This window comes from Mesoplodon densirostris, chromosome 6 (genome assembly GCF_025265405.1).
Source record: "Mesoplodon densirostris isolate mMesDen1 chromosome 6, mMesDen1 primary haplotype, whole genome shotgun sequence".
Classification (NCBI taxonomy): Eukaryota; Metazoa; Chordata; class Mammalia; order Artiodactyla; family Ziphiidae; genus Mesoplodon; species Mesoplodon densirostris.
Window position 1 is genome coordinate 8,872,564 of NC_082666.1, and position 23,276 is coordinate 8,895,839.

The 23,276-nt window shown below is 42.5% G+C and overlaps 1 protein-coding gene across 3 annotated transcripts; it reads right to left on the minus strand.

Moving 5' to 3' along the window:
• Nucleotides 1-1,087: 1,087 nt before the first annotated feature.
• Nucleotides 1,088-23,053, minus strand: ZBTB34 (zinc finger and BTB domain containing 34). Of its 3 annotated transcripts, none has more exons than XM_060101105.1 (3): nt 22,974-23,017; nt 12,911-13,070; nt 1,088-4,505 (listed from the first exon to the last, which is right to left on the minus strand). In XM_060101105.1, exons 2-3 carry the CDS (start codon nt 12,940-12,942, stop codon nt 2,981-2,983), a joined length of 1,557 nt encoding a protein of 518 aa, XP_059957088.1. In that variant the 5' UTR covers nt 12,943-13,070; nt 22,974-23,017; the 3' UTR covers nt 1,088-2,980. The 3 variants fall into 3 exon arrangements, with proteins under 3 accessions (XP_059957088.1, XP_059957087.1, XP_059957089.1); XM_060101104.1 differs by lacking the exon at nt 22,974-23,017 and adding an exon at nt 19,916-19,965; XM_060101106.1 differs by lacking the exon at nt 12,911-13,070 and having other exon boundaries at nt 22,974-23,053.
• Between the last annotated feature and the right edge of the window lie 223 nt (nt 23,054-23,276).

Genomic DNA, 23,276 nt, shown 5'->3' on the forward strand with positions numbered 1-23,276 from the left:
CTGCCCGATGTGAACGGAGTGAATCTTTCCCTCGCCCTGCACACTGAGAAGCACGGCAGTGCGCGCGCTCAGAGAGGCCACGCAGCTCTGTGCTGGCCCGCGCGCGGCCTCCCTCGAAGCCCTGTGGGACCTTACAGTACTGGGTTATGGCTTGAGAATTCATTCTTAACACTGCTAGCAGTGGAAAGGGTAAAGTGTTAGCAACATGAATGGGAGCAAGTGGAACTTGCAAAACGTGGAATCATGATTATTAGAGAGAAACGCAATCAATTTTCTGCCCCTTAACAGTCCCATTACAATGTCTGAACCTGAACTGTACAATCAAAGCAATGTATATTTTTGTCAAAGACAATTTTGGATAAGTCACTCTTTGGTAAACTCAAACCAGTAAAACAAATTTACAAATACAAAGAACTCCATGTAAATAAGGTTAAGACGGACACGGTGACAAGAACCAGGACATTCGAGGCGCTTGCCCCAAGTGCCGCCCCTCCTCACTTGTCTCGTTTATCACAGGATGCTCTGGAGACCTCTCAGAAGGCCCCAAGCCTGAGTGAAAAGGAGGCTCCTTCCCTGAGCCTGACCTCTCATGTCCTCGATTTGGGCGCTTCTTGTCACAAACTTAATTTGTATCACAACACAAATTTTTTGCATTTAATTCTTTGAAGGAAAAAAAAAATCAAAACCAAACTTATGTAAGGAAAAAAAAAATCACAAACATTTACCTGAAACCCCAGAACATATTTAAGTGGGTAAACACTTGGGGCCCAGCCTCCCCTTGAGGCACACGGCTTTGACAGGAGTTGAGCAAGTGCTTCAGGGAGGGAACAGACCCCTGACTTAGGCAGTCTGACAGGAAAAGGCATACTATATACCCGGTTAGCAGAAGTCGCTCCTTGGAGCGGCAGGACTCGCGTGTCTGTACGTAGTAACACTGACGTGGAGAGCAGCGGCTCACGCGTGAACAGATCGCCTGTGCTGAAGAGATGCTACTGCACAGCTACCACCCCCGGGGGCGATCACACACAAGGGCCTGAATGATTTTTCCCCCCAAAAAAAACAAAAAAAATCCCCAAACACCCCCCACCCCAACTCCATTCTTGGTATTTTAAGAGCCAAAAAAGCACGGAAAACCAGCAAACATCTACTTCTGTATTCCTTTAACTCCTAGCCTCTGAGGTTGGTCTGAATTTCGCTTTTTTCTCTTAGGTGGTTTGGGCTCTTCTCCCGTGGAGACACGCTAGTTGTGAGTTTCAGGGCCAAGGTTCTCAAGCAGAGAGCCTGGAGTGCTGACATCTTACCAACAGCCTGCAGCACAAACTCACCACCAAACTGCTTACAACATTATGCTCTGTCGGAGTATACAGTACCAGGGCAATCTCATAAAGCCCGTTTTGTATACTAGAAGCACACGGGTGAACAAAATATAAAACTGCAGACACTTCCTCAAGTACTAATAAAACATTATCCAAATAGGACTCGGGTATGTTTTTATACAGTAGTGTGTTTGCCAGCACATGCTTTTGAGGTCTTTTTTCAAGCTATAAACTCAAGAGAGGAAAAAAATTAGAATTCACTTTTACCATTAGATTTCACATTTTCTACAACTATACTGACCTAAAAGATACATAACATAAAAATAGCACCACGTGACCAAAAAAATGGTGACACACAGAGATTTGGTGACACACAGAGTATCTTAGAGGGCTTTTTAACTGTTGGTTTCTTCAAGCAGGAAACACTGAGAGAGCGGGGGAGCCACGGAGGCTCTCATCAGCTCACACAATACTAAGATAGATATATTGCTTGCAATTCCCGTAGAGTATATCTTTACAAAAAGTACAAATTCCAAGTTCTGCAGTTTCCCTGGGAACTGCATGTAGAAAAAGTTGCTGTGCACCTGAACTGGCTGTTTGAAAAGAGAAAGAAGAAAAAAAACCACAACACTGCTTGGAGAATTTTGTAGACAGAACTACAAATCCCTTTCCTTTAGTGTGAGTACTAACTCACGGTAGAGAGTGATTCGATTTAGTTACCTGGTATGTATGTTTCTACAGTACGGAATGAAGGTAGATTCATAGGCCAGTAAAAACATTGAAAACCACTGCTCCTTTGGGGTTGACTAATATAACACTACTGTATGTAAAAAGGTCAGCACCACGGGTCATCCAGCTTAACCTACTGGACAACTAACAAAAATTCCAAATGGTTTCCAACTAGAGTTGAATACATTTTATGGCATTTGGTTTATGTATTTGTTATGAAGCAGAGCTATGAACACTGTGATTTGCTTTGCTTGCTTTTGGACACAATGATTAATATATTTGAAAACCTATTAACATTCTTTTATAAGGGAAATAAAGGGGCAAAACCCTAACATATTAGGTAGGGGCGAGACAGAGTCAAAAGCCCTGTTCACATGGTATTAAATTATATATTCCTCTTACATTCACCTCAACCAGAATAAAATCAAATTTGAGAATGTATATATACTATATATATAATAATTGCTTTATTATATATATATGTATAAAAATTGTCTAACTACCCCCTAAAAGTAATTTTAAATTAGAAAAGGTTACCCATTTGTATCAGCTGACAGCATCCCAGTCTCCCTCCATGGAAATGCACTGGTGCCAGTGCACACAATGAGAGAGCATGCCTCTTGGCAGAGAATGTAGGGTCAACCAGTTGGCATAGCTAAATCACTGGCAGATTGTGGATGAAGAGTTCAGCCAGAGAGGAATCCTGTCAGCCTGTGTTTTCCCTGGATACGCTGCCCTTCAGGCTTTGAGCTCCTTGAGGGAGGGAGGGCGGGGGCAAGGATAAACACAATGAAGTGCTCCTTCCAGAAACCTTAGAAAAACTGCCAAGAGACCAAGAGATTTCCAGATGGTTGGGAAAACCAAAGATTACAACAAAGCAAATCACAAATAGGCATTGATTAATGTGCTTTGTGTGGGTGCACTTCTTTACCATCTTAATCAGGAGCATCAGACACCGTGTGAATTTCCATCCGGGAATCTAGGGCCATCTCTGAGGCTGACGCATCGTTTTCTAGTTTCTGTTCCACATACACATCTGTTCTCTCGGGGGACTCGATGCGACTCCTGACTTCAGCTATGCCAGGGTGGTTTTTCCGCAGGTGCTGGTTGAGGGTACCTTGGAATGGAAAGCACTTCCCGCAGATCTCACAGCGGAATGGTTTATCGTCGGTATGGCCCCGGATGTGGTACTCCAGCTGGTCCTTCCGCGTGTACTTCTTCCCGCAGAACTTGCACACAAAGGGGGTGATTCCCATATGGAGTCGCATGTGCCTGTCAAGGCTTCCCTTCTGGTTGAAGGACTTTCCACAGTAAATGCAGATCAACCTCTCATTGTACGGGTACCAGTGACCTCTTGCACTCCTCTCCCGGGGGCTGCTCTCAAACCCGGGGTTATTCATCATAGCTTCACTGTCGGAACCCTGCACCAAGCCCTGCAGATCACTGTGCAGATGGACAGACAGAGCCCGCTTCTGGCGGGCACGACCTCCTCGGAAACAGCTCAGCATGGATCTGGATGGGCTGGAATTACTCAAACTTCCAAAAGCCTCAGCTACGCCGGCTGGCTGTGAAGCTGCCTGGGAGTAGGAGTAGGCATGCTGGAGCACAGAACCATAGGAGCCCACATTCACGGCCACAACTTGTTCCCCATCAACCATCTCGGTGTGGTAGCCATCGTCTCCCAGGGAGGAGCTGTCGGAACAGCTGGGACGGTCAGACTTTTCCATCTTCACTTTCACCTCAGTGATCTGGCTCTCCCTCCCCAGCAGGTCCCCTTGCTCATGGTCCCCCTCGATCTGAATCTCGTACTCAGAGACGCTCCCACTGCTCCCTCGGTCCGAGTGCCCTTCCTCCTGTACACGGCTGCGCAAGGCTTTGCTGGGTGTCGTCTCCATCCGAAGATCACTGCTTGTGGTAGGCTGCCGCACCTGGGGGCAGTATGGAGGGGAGATCTCCACCGGGTTGGCAAAGTAGCTGCCGTCTTTAACTCCATTACGACTCTCTGGGGTCTCTTCCGCACCGACAGTCACGGAGTCCACATCTCCAACACTGATTTTTGAATGGATGCCCTCTAGGATCTGCGTGCACTTGTCAATGACACACTGCATCTGAAGAAAGCTGGCTGCAGTCAGAAAACTGACAACATCCTTCAGCTGCAAGGACATTCTTCCAGTGTAACAAAATGAAAGCAACTGTTCAAACACATTGGGATTTTTAATCACTGATATTGACAAGCCACTCATGGTACTTAATGCTGAATGGTCCCGGAAGTAGGGGGAGCTGGCTGCAAGGACTGCTTTGTGGGCTCGGAACGGCTGACCCTGAATGTGAACAATGATGTCACATAGTTTCCCTTGCAGGCGGAGTTCGTTTAGCTGGCTCAGAACAGTGCTGCTGTACTCGGGCACATCAAACTGAATAAAACTGCTGCTGTCCATTTCTACTGACATGAAGCGTAATCTGAGGAAAGAGAGAGTTTCATAATTCACCAGTGACTCCTCACTAAGTATAAGCGGCATAAACACAGCCTTGCAAAAATACCACCACCCCCTCCACTGTAGCTACTATACCTCCTAGGGTCCGCCCGAGCATTTCTTTTCTCCTCTTACTTATTTTCAGTCTTTCATGCCTTGGTTAATTCACCTAAAGCTAAATAACCTAATGATCTATTAGCCAAGTCTCCTAATTACCTGACATATATCTTGATCAAAGTAAAGCATGTAACATACAGTAGAGCCATTTTAGCTCTAACTGAGAACTTGGTATCCTTTTTAAGAAATATATTTTTCTGTTTCACCTACCTTTGAGGATTTGAAGTACTCTGTAAAACAGAAGTAAATTCATTAAAAAAAATGCTCTGCCTGGGCTTCCCTGGTGGCGCAGTGGTTGAGAGTCCGCCTGCCGATGCAGGGGACACGGGTTCGTGCCCCGGTCCGGGAAGATCCCACATGCCGCGCAGCGGCCGGGCCCGTGAGCCATGGCCTCTGGGCCTGCGTGTCCGGAGCCTGTGCTCCGCAACAGGAGAGGCCGCAACAGTGAGAGGCCTGCGTACCGGGGGAAAAAAAAAAAAAAAAAAAAAAAAAAGCTCTGCCTTATTTGTATGTTTCCAATTGGTATTTTGCAAGTATACAGCACACTGGATACACTGAATGGAGCTTAAACCTTTTTAGAGTTTGAGTTGTTGTCTTGATGTGCATTTTTTCCCCTTCAGCTCTACATACATTTACATCCTTTTGGGTTGGTAATTCATAGAGCAATGCTCGGTCGCCTTCAGTGAAGAGTTTTTAGACAGTAGGATCAAGAAGAGTGATGGACATGTCAGGAGTGCATCATCCTCGTCTAGTGCTCACAGAGTGAGCCAGAGTGCTGGTGTGCTCAGGACAGGCTGGCTGCCCTCTGCCTAGAACCCACAGCCCTGATCCCTCAAAACTACAGAAGGGGGGCTTCCCTGGTGGCACAGTGGTTGAGAGTCCGCCTGCCGACGCAGGGGACGCGGGTTCGTGCCCCGGTCCGGGAAGATCCCACATGCCGCGGAGCGGCTGGGCCCGTGAGCCATGGCCACTGAGCCTGCGCGTCTGGAGCCTGTGCTCCGCAACGGGAGAGGCCACAACAGTGAGAGGCCTGCGTACCGCAAAAAAAAAAAACAAACAAAAAAAAACCAAAAAAAACTACAGAAGTGGGTAGAGCCCAGGCTGCATTCTCTGACCAAAACAACAGGCTCCAGACGCACAGGCTCAGCGGCCATGGCGCACGGGCCCAGCCGCTCCGTGGCATGTGGGATCCTCCCGGACCGGGGCACGAACCCACGTCCCCTGCGTCGGCAGGCGGACTCTCAACCATTGCGCCACCAGGGAAGCCCTAGATCGCACATTTATATTTTTGTTTTTAAAACCCAATCAATAGAAATTTAAACACCTCCTGAATAAGTACTGAATCAAAGAGAAAATCAATAAAGAATAAAGTTATTTAGAAAATAAGAAAATTCACATCAAATCTGCAGTACGGGTTCAGGAATGAAGTTTACTTATATCTTCAACTTACTTTAACAATGCATCCAAAAAGAGATGGACAGATATGTGATAAAGCAAACAAAATAAAATGTTAACAAGTGTAGAGTCTAGATTGAGTATACAGGTGTTTATTGTAAAATTCAACTTTTCTGTATGTTTGAAATTTTTCACAATGAAATGCCAGGGTTCTGAACTAACAAATTTTAACAATGTCAGTGCCTTAAAAAATTTTATCATTAAACAATAAAAAATAAAAATAAATGAAATCACTTATGAGGTTAGAAAAGGAACAAACTAAACCCAAAGAAAACAAAAAAGTAATTAATACAGAACAGTATTTAATCACAGAGACAAAATTTTAAAATTTAAGACAATGTGCAACTAAATCTAAGACTTTTGCAGAAAAAGATCAATCAGTGTGATAATAAATCACATTAGAGTTTTTCTTAACCACCTCAGAATTTATTAAAACATTTTAGTTAGAGAGGAATCCTGTGTCATTATTTATCCTAGATTTATGATTGAAACCAATTTGAAATCCGAGTGGAATGGACATATTTTTAGAATAACATAAATTGGCAGAATTAAAAAGAAACAGAAGTGCCAAAGCACAAATGATCCTCAGGCCATTCACACTGTTCTAGATGCATGCTAAAATATTTAAAGCATCTCAGTTCATATGGCATAAGTCTGGTATTAGAATATGGCAAACAGCATAAAGACCGTCAACTTTACCTAAGTAAAGAGACTTCACTAAACAGACTTACTTTAATATCCTAAAGAAAATACTAGCAAATATAACCTATTAAAAGAATAATATATTATGATCAAATATAAGAACAGCTATATGTTAGGAAATACACAAATATAATTTGCAACCTCAATAAGTCAAAGGAGAAAAACCATATGGCCAAATCAATTCTATGCCAAAAATGCATTTTAAAAAGTTAAGTCACTTTCAAAGTAAGGAAAAAAATACTTAATAAGCTAAGAATAGAACAATATTTTCCTAATATAATAGCGTCTACTGCAAACTAATGGCAACATCACCCTTAAAAAGGAAATATACCTACATTCCCCAAAATGTACTTAGTAGAACACAAGCCCCAAGCTCAATATCCCTACCTCCTAAGAATTAAAAAACATATTAGCATACTAACCCATCTGCAAAGTCCTACAGACAAGAATTCTATTTAACTCAGCAGTTTGCAAACTCATTTAACCATGAAACTCTTCTCTCAAGGTACACATATTAATATTCCAAATAATTAGTATTCCCTGGCACACTCTCTGGTAAACAATTTTGTAAAGGAATTCCTGCTAGTGCCTGGAAGGCTACAAGGTTGTCTGCCCATCACTTCTTTTACTTAATGTTGTTCTTGAAATTCCAGCCAAAGAAACAAGGCAAGAGAAAATTAAGGCATATAGCCTTTAGAAAAGAGGAGGTGAAATTATCATCCAAGGGAGATATGATTACGTAGAAAACACAAAAGAATTGCTTGAAAAAAATCTGTTAGAATCAGGATCTAATAAGTGAAGGATTTAAAAAATTATTATTCATAAAAAACTGGTTAGGTAAGCTAATGACAAGTTACAGGCATCAATATTAACATAAACTATAAAATACCTGGGGGATAAACAAAAAATAGGATCTACAAGAAGAAAACTATAACACTTTAATAAGGACAAAAATATGTATAAACAAAGACACATATCATGCTTCTGGCAGGAAGATTTGATACTATCAAGATGGACATGTTCTCCGCAAGTTAATTTATAAATATAATGCAGCCCAATGGAGTATTTTCTTAGAAACTTGACAAAATGATTTTAAAATTCATCTAGAACACTGCTGTCCAATAGAAATACAACACAAGCCATGTGTGTAATGTTTTCTAGCAGTTATATTGTTTAAAAGGAAAAATATAAAAGTTAACTCAATATATCTAAAACATTATCATTTCAACAATATTAGAAAGTTATTAATGAGATATTTTATATTCTTTTTTTCATACTAAGTCACTGGCATTTTCACAACACTCTTAGAATTTCATGTCTGTCATACCAAGTCTTTAAAATGTGATGTGTATTTTGCATTTACAGCACATCTCAATCTGGAATAACTACACTTCAAGTGTTCAATAGCCACGTGTGGGCCATGGCCACGAAACTGGACATTAGATCTAGAAGAAGAAATACTGAAAAAATTTTAGAAAAAGAAAAATACAGCCAAACATATAGATGTCAAAATGTATGAGTAGGCTATAATTCATTCATTTCGTAAATATATACTGAGAGTCTTCCGTATGCCTGGCACTACAGCTCCGGGTGAGCTACAGTTCTCTTGTTGTAAATTGTGATAAGAGCTATGAGATCTTTCATAATGGAGGGGTGGTCAGAGAAGGCCATTTGAACAAATGATATCTCAACTGAGACCTAAAGGATGATAAAGGTTAGCCAAATATTGGGGGGCAAGGGGGTGCTGCAAGGAAAGTTCCAATTTTCCAGACAGAAGGAATCACATGCACAAAGAGATGAGAGCCCAAGTCAGGAAGGAAGGAAATACTGGAGCACTGTGGCACAGCTGGGACAAGGAGCAAGGGCAGAGGTCACATGAGGCTATCAAGTAGATAGAAATCAGACCAGGATGGGCCTTTGGGGGCCATTTTCAATCAGTGAAAAAGGAAGATTTCTGGAAATAGATGCTGCTTGGATAATATGAATAAATAATAATAAAGTTAGATCCCTTCTTCACAACATACCCAAAAATAACTTCAAGAGAAGGCATTTCTGAGCACACAAAGGCAGACACCAGAAGAAGAAAGGGAGATTTAACTCTTTAAGTAAAACTTTTATACATCTAAAAAATATCTTTTACCAAAAAACAAAAAGAGACAAATGATGAAAAATATAACATCTATGGCAGGGAAGTATAAAACTCTTACAAATCAATAAAAGCCAAATATAACAACTGAAAAGTGAACAAAGAATATGAACAGATGCTAAAAAAAAAAATTTTAATTGCCTTTAAACATAGGGATAAAATGTTTAATGACTTCATCAATAAAAAACCAAAATATAAAAATTAACACAAGACACAATTGTTCTTTCTCAAATTGCCCAGACTTAAAAATGCAACCCAGCTGGCAGTGTCATAGGAAGAGGGGTGCTCTCACATACTTCTGGGAGGCAAATATGATAAAAGCCTTAAAATGGGAATTTCTCTCAACTCAGCACTCTGTGTTGTAAAAAAAAAAAAAAAGAATCATGAATACAGGCACAAGAATTTATCCATAACTATATTCAATTACAAAGCAAACAATGGAAACAATCTGAATGTCCAACAATAAGGGAATTATAAAGTATGATACAGCTATATACTGAATACGGTATCATCACTAAAATGACTTTAAAGAAGAATTCAAAGTTAGTTCCACAAAATGTAAGTTAGTTCCCATGAGAGCAGGAATTTTTATCTGTTATATTAACTATCTGCCAGATAACTGACTAGCACATGGTGGATACTCAATAAATATTTGATGAATAAATACTTAAGAACACAGCAAGAAACCAGATCAACTGCAAATGAACAAGAGGGATTTTTATGGGCGATGGAAATGGTCTAAAACTGAATTACGGTGATAGTTTGACAACTTTTTAAGTTTACTAGAAGTCACTGAATTTTATACTTAAGATGGGTCAATTTTATATGTAAGTTATATACCTCAACAAGGCTGTTAAAAAATCAGGTAATCACAGAATATACAGGATAATATTTCTAAAAGTATATATGTATTTACAAATAGTAAATATACATAGAGATAATATTAAAGAATTATATAAAATATTTACATTAATGTAAGAGTAAAGATGTTTTAACTTTCTTCTTTGTATTTTTCTGTATTTTTCAAATTTCTATAGTGAACATGTATTACTTCGAATGACAAAAATATATGTATTTTTAAATCTCTACTAGATGATAATTTGACATAGACACTGCTGGTGAGTATAAAATGGTACAAATACTTTGGAGGGCATTTCGGTAGTATCCAGCAAAATTACAAACGATCCCCCATGACTGAGCAATTTCAACTCTAGGAATTTATTACAGGACAGTTCATAACAAAAGATTGGAAACAAACTAAATTCTCATCAAGAGGAGCCTGGCTAATAAATTATGGTATGTCCATACTAAAGACTACTATACAACCAGAAAAAATGAATAAGGAAGCTCTTTTCATACTGGTATGAAACAATCACCATGATATATTGCTAAATGAAAAAGCTGAGATGCAGAGCAGTATATATGCTATTTGTATAAAGCACTATGAAAACATATATACCTCACTGTGTCAATATATTCATATATAAATATTAGCAAAATATTTCCAGAATGAGGCACAAAAACAAATAGCCTCTTGGGACAGGGATGAGGTAGTTGGAAGTCCCATTAGCTTTCACTGAATCATTCTGAACTCTTAAAATTTCTAAACTATGTGAATGTATTACTTATTAAAAATAAGTAACATTAAAAAAATTTAAGGCACCTCATCTAGGGTTTTTTTTTGCGGTACGAGGGCCTCTCACTGTTGTGGCCTCTCCCGTCGCGGAGCACAGGCTCCGGATGCGCACGCTCAACAGCCATGGCTCACGGGCCCAGCCGCTCCACGGCATGCGGGATCCTCCCAGACCGGGGCACGAACCCGCGTCCCCTGTATCGGCAGGCAGACTCTCAACCACTGCACCACCAGGGAAGCCCCCTTGAACTCTTAAAATTTCTAAACTATGTGAATGTATTACTTATTAAAAATAAGTAACATTGAAAAAATTTAAGGCACCTCATCTAGTTTTTAAGAGATAAGAAAAGATCCTAATATAACCATTAGAAGCATTAATTTGGAGTCGGGTATGGATTCAAATGATACCTGCTTTCCGTTTGTAAAACCTTGGGCAAGGTACTTTATAACCTTTCCAAGTCTCAGTTTTTTTGTTTTTTTGTTTTTAATGGTAGTATCAATAGCAATAGTCTTTGCCTTATGGGTTGTTATAAGGAATACATGTAGGAAGCACTTAGCACAACGGTTGCCTGGCACGTGGCAATCAAGGTTGGCTATTAGAGACTTTTTTTAGGGGGACAGGATGGTGTAACAAAGAGAACTGGCTTTGAAGTTAGACTTGGATATGAATCCTGGTTGTGCCACTTTCTAATAAAAATAATAACAATGAACATTTAAATAGTTACGTGACCTCAGACAAGTCCATTAACTTTGATCTCTGTATCTAGAAAAGGTCTTAGAAGAACTACTGCCCAACATGACTGCTGTAATAGTTGAATGAGGGAAATTCATGCAATGAATGTGTATAATAGCTTACATATAATGAGTACCTATCTTGTGCTAAACACCTTACACATATTAATTAATTTGATTCTCTTATCAACTCTGTTAGGGGAATACTATGATTGCTGCCATTTTATAGATGAAGAAACTGAAGAAAAGAAGTTAAGACACTTGCCAAAGGTCCCAGAGCTAACAGATGAACTTAGTCTGGCTCCAGGGGTCATGCTCATAACTCCACCAGACTGCCTTCTAGAAACACAGAAACTGCCTGGCACCTGCCAAGTGGTCAAATGTTACCTATTCATTACAGAATTTTCGGGACACAAGGATGTGTAAATAGTGACTTCTGGAATTAAAGGGCAAAAGAAAGGTGGATTCAGTTTTTTAAAGGTACAGAGTCCTGGGCAAAAACCAGTAGAAAAAGGAAAACAAAAAAAGCATTTCTGAAATAGTCTGTAAAACTGAAAATAGCTCCACAATGAGGTGTCTTCCTCTTCTGTGTGGCTTTTTATCTTCTTCTCAGAAAAAAGTACAGAACTATACTGGAAAGAAAATCACTGAAGAGAAAAATGAAAGACCATGATTAACACCTAAGAGAGGAATTCCACTTCTCTGCAAAATGAGAAAGGAAGTGCTCCATTCTCCTCTCCTTGACACTGACGCGTCCTCTCGGCAGTGACAATGAGATTCAGAGACTCCTGCCTAAAGCTGCTAACAAGCAACACTCTCGAATAAGAGGCTTCTCAGAGACCGACACACAGGGAATTTACAGGTAACTTAAGTCCTAGTCACATAAAAGGAGGAAAAGTCATAATTAATCACAATTCTACACCCAGACCTGACTTATCAGGTCCAGTGGTCCTGAAGCAAAGGAAGCCAGAACCTCTCACAGACACATCAAGTTCAAACAGAACCCTCCACTCCTCTGCAATTTTCCAGCATGGGCTAATCACTGGTTCCTCGAGGGTCTTGATTTCTCCCTTGAATGGAATGTCAGTGGGCCTACACCAAAGTTAGATCAATGTTTAATTTCATCTTTAAAATAAAATATATGCATATGGTCAAACTTCAAACTATAGTACAGAAAAATGTAAAATGGATAGCAAAATTCTTCTCCAGTGTCTCTCAATCACTGGAAAGAGTTTTTGGGTGTTCTTTCAGAGAAAATTATAAACATATATCAGCATAAACTGTTCCGTACTCTGCTTTTTAAAAATGTATTTAAAGGGTAAGCTGGGATGAAGTGAGAGAATGGCATGGACTTATATATACTACCAAATGTAAAATAGATAGCTAGTGGGAAGCAGCTGCATAGCACAGGGAGATCAGCTCGGTGCTTTGTGACCACCTAGAGGGGTGGGATAGGGAGGGTGGGAGGGAGACGCAAGAGGGAGGGGATATGGGGATATATGTATATGTATAGCTGATTCACTTTGTTATAAAGCAGAAACTAACACACCACTGTAAAGCAATTACACTCTAATATAGATGTTAAAAAAAAAAGCATTTAATGTACCTTAAAATCTGTCCACAGCAGCACAAGCTCATCTACTGCATCCTCTTTTCTGATTTCATAGTATTCCATGGATGGCTGTGCCACCACGTACTCAGTACTTAATCAGTCCCCAGGTGATACCAAAAGCAGGAAACCATTTAAACAGGCATAGTAGCTCCTCCTAGCAGAGGGGTATTGCGTTAGATTTTCACATCCGTCGATAATGCCAACTTACCTCCCAAAAGGTGGCAGCAACTGTCCCTGTCCCTTCACCAACAGCACATGAAGTGCCTGTACCCCCATAACTGCCAATAAGGAACACTGAACTTTTTCACTTTCGCCACACTCACAGGTTAAAAGTGGTATCTCACTGTTTTGCCGTGATTTAATTATAAATGAGGTTGATCATCTTTTCTCATCTTCAATGGCAATTTGTCTAAGTTTGTCTTTGAACTGCCTACCCATATCCTTTGCCCGTATCTGACTCCCTATTGAACGGTCAGAGTTCTTTGCAAATTAAGAAAACGAGCCTTTGTCATATGTGCTGCAAGTATTAGATTTAACTGCAATCACTAAATGACATACTGACTGGGAATTTATTTTTCTACATTTATAGGATATGTTCAATTTCAATCTCTTACGTCCACAAAACCAAAGGGGACTCAAAGATAAATAAGAGTCCCAGTCTTGCAGTTTGATACAGGCTTACTGCAGATTCCTCCCAACTCAGAGAGAGATGGGAATGGAGTTCATTTTTGGTAATGCAGAGAAGTGATTTATATTAGTTTTTCACTTAGACTAAGTTTTGCAGCTGCTTCAGAAAACGATAATGAATTTGCTTATTCCACTCACTAAAGAATCAGAATTCACTCACTCAGAATCAGTATTCTTTAATTCAGCAGATTAATCACAGGTCTTTCTGTCCCATTATATCAATAGTAAACAAAAAAAATCCCCAAACTAGACATTTACATTGCTATATTTTAATGAAAAACAAGTATATATAAACTGGATATTTTTCTTCAATACCATTAATACTTATTTTAACAATACTTATTTTGGTTTTGTTTGTTAAAACTATACTTTGGATAACAATGTGAAATACTTCTTTTTAAAAACATATACAAAGAGGACATCAGTTGCAAGGGTCTCTGGGAAGTTCAAAATTGTCAGCTCCCCGGTTTTTTCATAACGCTCTTCTGCTCATTCCACCAATGGACACACAGACTTTCTGCTCTCCAGTTTCTTTAACTGGAGATGCTCTCACCCCTCGGGAAGCAGCTCTCACCTCACACACAGCCTCTGCCACAGTCCGCTGACGAGATTCTACCACCCCTGGTCTCAACAGTGGGTTCTGGGAAGGACCACCCCGGACGTGGGCCGTCCTGACACTCGTCCAGCCACCTCCACACCAGCCTCAGCAACTGTCCAAGGGGATCACTGCCACCTCCCACCACGCTCCTTAGCCTTCCCCCCTTACTTGGAAAAGCCCATCATCATCATCATCATCAATTACAATATTTACTGAATGCTTGATACATGCTAGGCATGTCGTAAAGGCCTTATATGCATTACTTCACTGACTTCTCTTGACCTTCCACCAGAAGGCAGGTACGATTACCCTCACTTGATAGGTGAGGAAACTGAGGCTCCAAGAGGCTAACTTAACTTCTTCAGGGCTGCTGCAAAGGCTGGCCATCTAGACCCCTGCACAATAACCCCTTATCCTTGTTTAATGTGCCCAAGGGGAGTAGCTGGACCAGTAAGGGAGGCAGGAGAGTTGAGGGAAAGGCAGGAGGAAATGAAAGCTTGCCCTAGGTTACCTTCCTGCCCTAGGGTGGTGGCCAGGGAAAGGGACAGTGACAGGTGACAACCTCCTACCACTGCCCAGGGCTCTTACTCCTTCCTCTGCCAGGAGGAAGGAGATGAAGAAAGGCAAAAGGGAGCATTTTAGTAATATCCATCAAACTTACACGCGCACATGCCCTGTGCACGAGCAATCTCAGCTCTGGGAATTTACCACAGTAGCCTCTTTCAAGATCAAAATCTCCCTCTTTTCTAGATCTAAGTCACCGGTAGAAGGAAGGGCTATGATCAGAAAGAAGTCCCAGGCGGCCCTCCAGCTGCAGTCTATTATGCCTTCCATATTCACAGCTTTTACTCCCACCTCCCCATCAGAGCCCTGCACCCTGGCTGATTTTACCTGCTTTAAATAAACAGCTATCTTCATATGCTAAAGCCTCTATTCATTAGAAACCACCAATCTAGGGCTCAAGTAAGTGGTCCTTTTGGTGTTCGAGGGTGAAAGAGAGTCATGGAGAGCAGATGCTGCCAAGACACATGTTCAGCCCAAGTTCAAGAGAATTCAAAGCAGCACTGAGATGGGCCTTTAAAAAGCAAGAGCAGGCTGTGAGGGGCTACCCAGGACTGACCACGTAGCGAGGAAGCCAGGTGTGAAAGCACTGAGGACAGCAGCAAGGCCAGCACAGGCCAGAGCAAGGCAGAACCCCGAGGAGTGAAGAGCGACCCGGTTGGGGAAAAGCACAGCCACATGCCGGGGAGTTCAGGCAGACCGGGCAACCAGAGAAGGGAGGCCACTCACACGGCGAGGCAGTGTGGGCACGAGCCACAGGGGAAAGGTGCTGTCCCCCAAATTACCATACAAGCCAGCCGGGGATACTCGACCCACAGACTTGACGTGCAAAGCGAAGGAGAAGGGTCCTAGAAATAAACACGCACGCATGCTCTGACAAGAAAACTAAGATCTGATGCGAGACCATATGACAACAAGGCTTAGCAAGTAAAGCTGCTTGAAATCTCTGCAAGCTCCCACCCAAAAAAAGCTACGGAACATATGACCACACCCAGGCATCAGGACAAGACGCCGTTCTGAAAACGCTATAAACAAGGGAATGATACCCCCTAATCCAGATTCCAAAGCTCACCAAGAATAAACACATTTTACCTGAAGGAGCTTTAGAAAAGTCACTTCGTAAAGACAGGGAAACCAGCTGACCATAATCTAACAGACATGGCTGATCCTGGGAAGGGTGGACAGACGCCAGTTCATCGCCACTCTGTTCCTCCTCTCACCTGGCTCCTCCCACTGAGTTTGAGCAAATGAGGCAAAAAGGTAGTGCGTGCTCTTCTATATGACCACTATAGGTTCACATAAAATAAAACGCCCGATTAATGGAAATTACAGCTCCCTAAGTTTTCAAAGGTGCTGCATATTTAACAATTTCTTATAAAGCACTAGGGAATGTAAGGAGGGGCCTATGATTTTCCATTTAATGGCATTATAGTCTTCTGACACTATTTTTAAAAGACTTAACTATCACCAAAATATAACTAAAAGAAAGCATGGGTGAATTTATTTATAATAATGTCATAGAGGCCTCTGCAAGCATGACATAAGTCCCAGAAGCCACAAAGGACAAATACATCTGACAACATAGAAATATATAATAAAAAAATCCACCCCCAAGCCGAAAGATAAACGACATATTGAGGGAAAGTACATGCACATTTGACAAAGGGCTATATTATAACTCAAACAGATTTGGACTGACACACAAAATCCTATGGAAGAAGGTGCAAAAGATATTAACAGTTCAAAGAAAAAGTGATCAAAAACATATGAAAAGATGTTTAGCTTTATTCATGATCAAGACATGTGAATTACAAAAAGAAAAAAATGAGATACCATTCATAACCCATCAGACCTGCACACATTTTTAAAGTGTGCAGGTGTAATCCTGAGGGATAATCTGGTAATATCAATTAAGATGTAAAAAGCATTCATCGTTTGGCCCACAATTAACTATTAAGAATTAAGCCTACAAATACACAGTACTTACAATAGCTTATTAGGATATGTCTGTCCACTGAGCATTTTTATTTGCTATAGCAAAAAAAAAAAAAGAGGGAAACGAGCTCAAAATCCAGAGAAGACTTGTTCAAAAACAAACAAACAAACAAAAAAACCAATCAACAATGAAACACTACCCAGCCATTAAGAAGAATAAATAGACCTGTATCCTTCTACATGGAAAAGAGCTCTAATATTTAGCCAAAAGCAGCAAGCCATAGAAAAATCTGTATGTATATATGTGATTCACTTCATGTACTTTTCTTAAAAGAACAAGTATATACTGCTGTATCCATTCTGGAAGGAATCCCATGAAACCATTAATGTTGGTGACTTTTGGGAATGAGGACTACAGACTGGAGAGAGGGAAGGGAAACAGACTTTTATACTTTTTGAATTTTTTTATCATATAGCTGTATTATTCTCACTAAAAGTTTTTTTAAGACATGTTATAGGGTTTTACCTAAAAATATATAATTTTTAAAACCAAGGAATCTAGAGAAAGATAGGCTGCAAATTGTATCAAGCAGACAATTATAGAGGCAGAAACAAAGAACTATGAGAGCAATGACAAGACTGATTACTTTTGACCAAAGAGAATTTTTTTTAATCAAAGAGAATAAATAAAATCTTCATGGTGGAAGAAATATTTGAACAGGAATTTGCATTTCAAATGGAACAGAAAGAACACTTTAGGCAGAGGAATGGCAGAAGCAAAGAACACTGGAGTGAAAAATGTATGGTGTCTGGGGTAGTGGCCAGGGCCCAGGTACAAGGAGTGACGAGGGAAAGAGGAATGCCACAGTGGGAACGTGGACGGCCTTGAATACGAGACTGGAAATCTCAAACTGGATTCCGGTGGCAGCCAATTTGAACACGAGTCCAAAGAAGGACTCAACAGGGCTTGGAGACGGAGGGATGCTATCCACTCTGGAAGTTAGTTCCGCCTCAGACAAGCTGAGTTTAGGCTGCCCACTGGGCCTCTGAACAGAGTTGTCCAATAGGCACAATTTGGGAGTAATCAAAAATTGTACTAGCCAAGGATGGATGTGGTAACATGCGGTTACTAAAAGGGAAAACAGAAAACACAGCTGAGAACAGAAGGAACAGTTATTTGCTCCTACTGTAACATGGTATCTCACAAAAGAGGAAACATCCACACCTAGCCCTCTCCTTAAGGCACCGTTTCATTGACTAATAAAATTCTGCATCGTGCCTTTTGTTAAGCTGTAAGAAAACCAAACAGTAAAAACCAGTACCTAGACCAGTGCCATCTTCCCACCCTGCAAATCCATTCTAAAGAGAACCTAAAGATGAGAAAAGACACTTAAATGTCATGTGGGCAAAACACCCACGTGGGCCTTGAAATCCCCTCTACAAAATCCTTGGGTAAAACCCTGGAACTGTTTCCCCGTAATGACAACCAGAGCAAAAGTAAAAGTGTAAAACCTAAGCAAATGAGATGTGCTGATTTTTTGAGCCTCCCGTGCTACTGAGCTCACACCCTCAGTGGTGAGCTCTCTGAGGGCAGGGACTGTGTGCCCAGAGCCTAACAGTGTGTCTGGCAGAGAGAGGCTCTCAGCAACCTAAACCAAGCCGGTGGCTCAAAATCCATGACTGCCACCATGGCGGCACCCTCAGCTTTCAACTTTTCCTGCTGAACACCCAAGAGACGTAGGATCGTCTCACCAGCAGGAAAAATCTAGCAAGGTGGTTCACTCCCATCTAACCCATAAACACTCTAATTTGCTCCACTTCATTTAAAAATACCCTGCGACACTTCCAAGAAAGGAAAGCAAGGTTACAAATTTGGAAGTTGTTTAAGGCACCAGGAAGTACCCATTATTCTCCATCAAGATGCTCATGATTCCAAACCCAGATTTGCACCTGCTGGCTTCAGTCACTTGCTGATACTGGAGACACAACTCAAGCTAGGCTTTCTCTATCAGGCACTGAAGACCTGAAGATCCCTTATCATTCTCAAACAAAAAGTCATTAAAAAGACACCAGAATGGAAGCACTGGGGACAACAGGCATGGTAACAGCAGTCACAAGGATACAAAAATAACTTTCCTAGGTATTTCTGCCTGGGTCTAGAGCAAAACTAAAATTGAGCTGTCATGAAGTACGATCTAATCCTTCAGAAAGCAGCAGCCGAATAACACCAGGCCTGCATGAAACATTCTGGTGCTGCTGAAACCCAATGCAAGAAAAAAATAAATAAAATGGCATTCCGTGATGGATATTCATGAAGTACTCATCCTAATTTAAAAGAAAACAAGTCTAGAGTTCTTACTGCATTAATTCATGTGAGCCTGAAAGAACATTTTTATCCAAACTGTTAGATTTCCTACCAAGGCGTTAACATTCTCCAAGTCTGCTCAGATACAATAATTCTGAGAGTGCGGTTTCGTTTGACAGTGGAGACTGTCTTTCAGTCAGTGCAGAACATCAGAAGCTTCTTCTGAGCTTTGCTAGCAGAGTAGGAATGGACTCTTTAACCTGACTGGCAATAACAGTTACTGAGCTCCAACTGTGTTCTGTACACTAAGGAAGCTCTCTACCTGCTCACTGAATCTTCATGACAACACTATGAGATAGACACGGCAGCTATCCCCATTCTACAGATGAGAAAACACTCAGAGAGACTAAGAACCTTTCCCAAACTCACTAATGACTGGCTGAGCCAGGATTTGAACCTGGATTAGACAGTCTCCAGAGCCAGAATTCTTAGCTCCCATAAGAATAAGATTTTAATCCAGGCACAGTGGTGAGAAGTAGGGGGTTTTACTGGTGCTAGAGTCTTACTGATCACCTTTGAGTGGAAAGAAAATTTCTCATTTAAGGGTGTATCATTACACCAACACAGTGATAATTAAGGGGTTACAATTCCTCGTACTTTGCAGCCATTTCTCTGCATAATGTCCATTCTTTTTACTTCTGTCTATGAAGTGGGCAATTAGATGCTTAAAATCCTATCAGGAAATAGAAAGATTTGTTTCAGTTAAAGAATGAATAAGCTTTCTTAGGGCAAAGAACTCAAAAAAGTCAAGGAGTAGCATCTTATCTGCTTACTGCTGGCATTTCAGGGGGTACCAGACCTGGGAAATATATTAAGTCCCACCTCTAAAGATAAAAGGATTAGAAAAGCTCACCTTGAATTGCTTTCTTCCATGAAGTTTTCCATGCCATCAATACAACCAGAAAATAACCGTTAGAAATTAAACTGCCTTCAGCTGATGACCTTCACTAAGCTAAATTCAGCAGTTTGTCAGCTACAAAACATTAAATGGACACAATTAAGAAGTTTGAAAACCATTAAGCAGAATTTAAACTAGAGAAAGATGAAAATTAATGGGAATAAAACATAATGACACCTTATAGATTCGTGATACTGACATTTTTGACAAGTGCTTCAGCTGGAAGGTAAAAGTAGGATCCACAGACATGTAGAAATACACAGCTCTAAATACACTGAGGCTCAGCAGCCTATCATTTCTCCACCTTGATAAATTTACACCTAATAATGATGATGATGATGAAAATGTAAATATTAAGCAGTTACTAGGTGCTATAAACTTTGCTACCTCCTTCATATACTTTTTTTCACTTTAAAACTCACAAAACCCTAGGAAATGGATTTTATTATCCCCATACTACAAATGAGAGAACAGAGGCTCAGAGACATTATATAAATTGTCGAAGTTCACATGGCTAGTAAGTAGCCTTGCTGGGATTCCAACCCAGACCGGTCTGATTCCAAAGCTGATGTACTTTCCCCACAGCCTCCAACTGAAGGATTACATGATGTTTTCCTTTCCCATAATCAAGAGTAAACATTTTAATGTTTCAAAGATTCATTTTATGTTATCTGCACTCGAAGAATGAAAGCTGAAAACACCCACCTTGAATGGCAGCTCTAGACGTAAATGATATATGACAGAGAAAACTGATGACTAATAAAAGCTCCTCCTTTAAAAAGGGGGGGTTCAAAAAAATTTAAGTCATTTACCAACAAAAATTAGGAAGTATTTGCATACCTATTACAAAAGCCCAGCTACAGTATTAGATATTACAAGGGCTTCAAGAGAAGTATTAAGACAAACTGCCCTCAAAAAAAACACCCACTTCAGCTGGGACAAGAGCAAGTTCAGTAACCAAGAAACAAGTGCTGAATCCTGTGCTTTAGATTCTGAGTGCCACAAAGGCATGGGGGTAGGGCAGTCAGGGAACACCCTCTGGAGGAAGTATATCTTCAGCAGGGGCTTGAAGGAAGTGAAATGGAGAATTTACACAGAGGAGAAGAAAAAGGAGGCCAGGACTTCAGAAGGGGGAACCAGAGGAGCGACGCCCTAGAAGCAGTCACAGACTCGCTTCTGCAGGAGACAGACGGGGAGGAGAAGCAGCAAATAAGGTCCAAGGAGGTGAGGAGAGCCTTGAAAAGCACGGTGGGCACTGACTGGACGCAGTGTGGCAGGCAGAGGATGTACTCAGCTCTGAATAGTGGTATAAATACCTGTGGCCTTTTAGCTTATCTCCTGGCCCCCAGCCTCTCCCTTCCCCTCCTGTAAATGATCATGAACCACCCCTAGTCTCTTGCCTCTCACCACTGCCTTTAGAATAGTTTCAACTTTGGCCTAGTGTTCAAGTTCTTTCAGGAACTAGCCCAGCCAATCTTTCCTTATTCCCTTCCTTTGAGCACCCTTCTCTACAAGGAAACTGGTCTATTCACTAACTCCACAGGATCACTGGGTCTGATTCTTCTTTTCCTATCTGAGCCCTACTCATCCTTTAACAGCCAGCTCAAACCCCACCCCCTCAAAGCCTTTCCTGACCACCTGGCCTATAGTAACCTCCATCTCTCCTTCCTCTTAACACTACAGCACACAGGCTTGTCTCATCAATCAATTACCTTTCCACAGGTAAAGTCTCAGCACCCAGTGTAAAGCTGCTTGGAGGCTGTAAGTGTGCCTCCTACTACTTTACCCCACCACATGGAACAGCATCTTGACATTTAATAAGCAAGCAAACACTCAACTCTTTTTTTGACTTCCTATATTAAGTTTAGCATTAGCATAAAGGAAGGATGGGAGAGGTGGGGGGGACTTCTGAAGTCAGAGACCAGCTAAAAAGCTGCTGCAATCATCCAGATGTGAGGCAAACAGGGCCTGACTAGGGAACAAAGAGAAAATGGGCAGATATAAACAACAAAAAAAATTTTTGCATGCAAAAACTCAGCAGGATGTGATTGACTACTACTAGGAACAAAAGCAAGGAATGAATTAGGATAAGGTTAGGTTTAGAAACGCTTCTTGGATTCATTTTAAACCCTGTCTGAAAACAAGTGTATTAAGCGGCTAAAAAGTCCACATTTGCAAAAAGTCTTCGGTGAAACTGCCCAATATCTTGAACCAGGGACAGCCATTCCAATTTCAGACATACACAGAATGATAGAGCTGGAAGGGTCTTTAGAGAGCTTATCTAAAACCCTCACTGATCAGGTGGGGAAACTGAGGCCCAGCATGGAAGAGGCTTGCTGAAAGCCTCAAGACTGAGACTCCCAGACTGTTCATGCCCCAAGGCACAGCCGCCTAGCCTAGAAGGACACTGTTTACACACCCAGGCCAGCCCAGCCCTCCGTAATGGCAGGACCGTCTGAGGGCGAGAGTGACCATGGAGACGTCCAGGGCCAAGCAGGACGCGCCGCCGCCTGTTTACCTGGAGAAAAGCCGTGGCGTGGGGCAGGAGCTCGGTTGCAGCCACCAGCAGGGCCGACCCCGCGGCCCGGCCCGGCTCTCCCGGGGACTTAACCATCAGGCCTCCCCGTACAAAGGGGGAGCGCCCCCGGGGCCGAGGGGCCCGGAAGCGGGGGATCCCGAGACGCCCGGGCGGAGGCTGGGGAGCCCGGGGCAGCTGGCCGAGCGCTACCTTCAGACCCGCCAGCAGCGCCCGGACTCCGGGGCCAAGCCGGGTTGGCCCCTTGGGGGCGCGCGCCGGACCAGAGCAGGTGCCCAGAGCTTCCCGACCCCGCCCGGCCTCGGCTCCAACCCGCACCACCCGCCCACCCGCCGGCCCGAGGGGCTGACCAGGCGCAGAGGCTGCCGCCCCGCCGCGCCCAGAGGGAACCGGACAGCGGCCAGGGGCTGCCACCGACCCCGCTGGCTCCGCCCGCGCCTTGCCCGCCTCCCGCCGCCCCCCGCCGGCGCGACTCACCTGCGGAGAGCGCCGCGCTCACATTGCCCGCCCGCGGCGCCCCCTCCGCCGCCGCCGGCGCCAGGCCCGTCCCCGCCGCTCCGGCTGCCGCCCCAGCCCGCGCCCCCCGCCCCCGGAAGCGCTTCTCGGCCCCGCCCCCTCAGCGCCGGCGCTTCCGGGCAGGCGCGGACTGGGGTGCTGGCGACACGGGACGGGTCTCTCTCCGGGACTCCGAGTCTGGGATCCCGCTCGGGCTGTGTCCGGGAGTCTCGCCGCGGACGAATGGACGAGCGGCAGCCTTGGTCCCGACGCCGGGAGGGAACG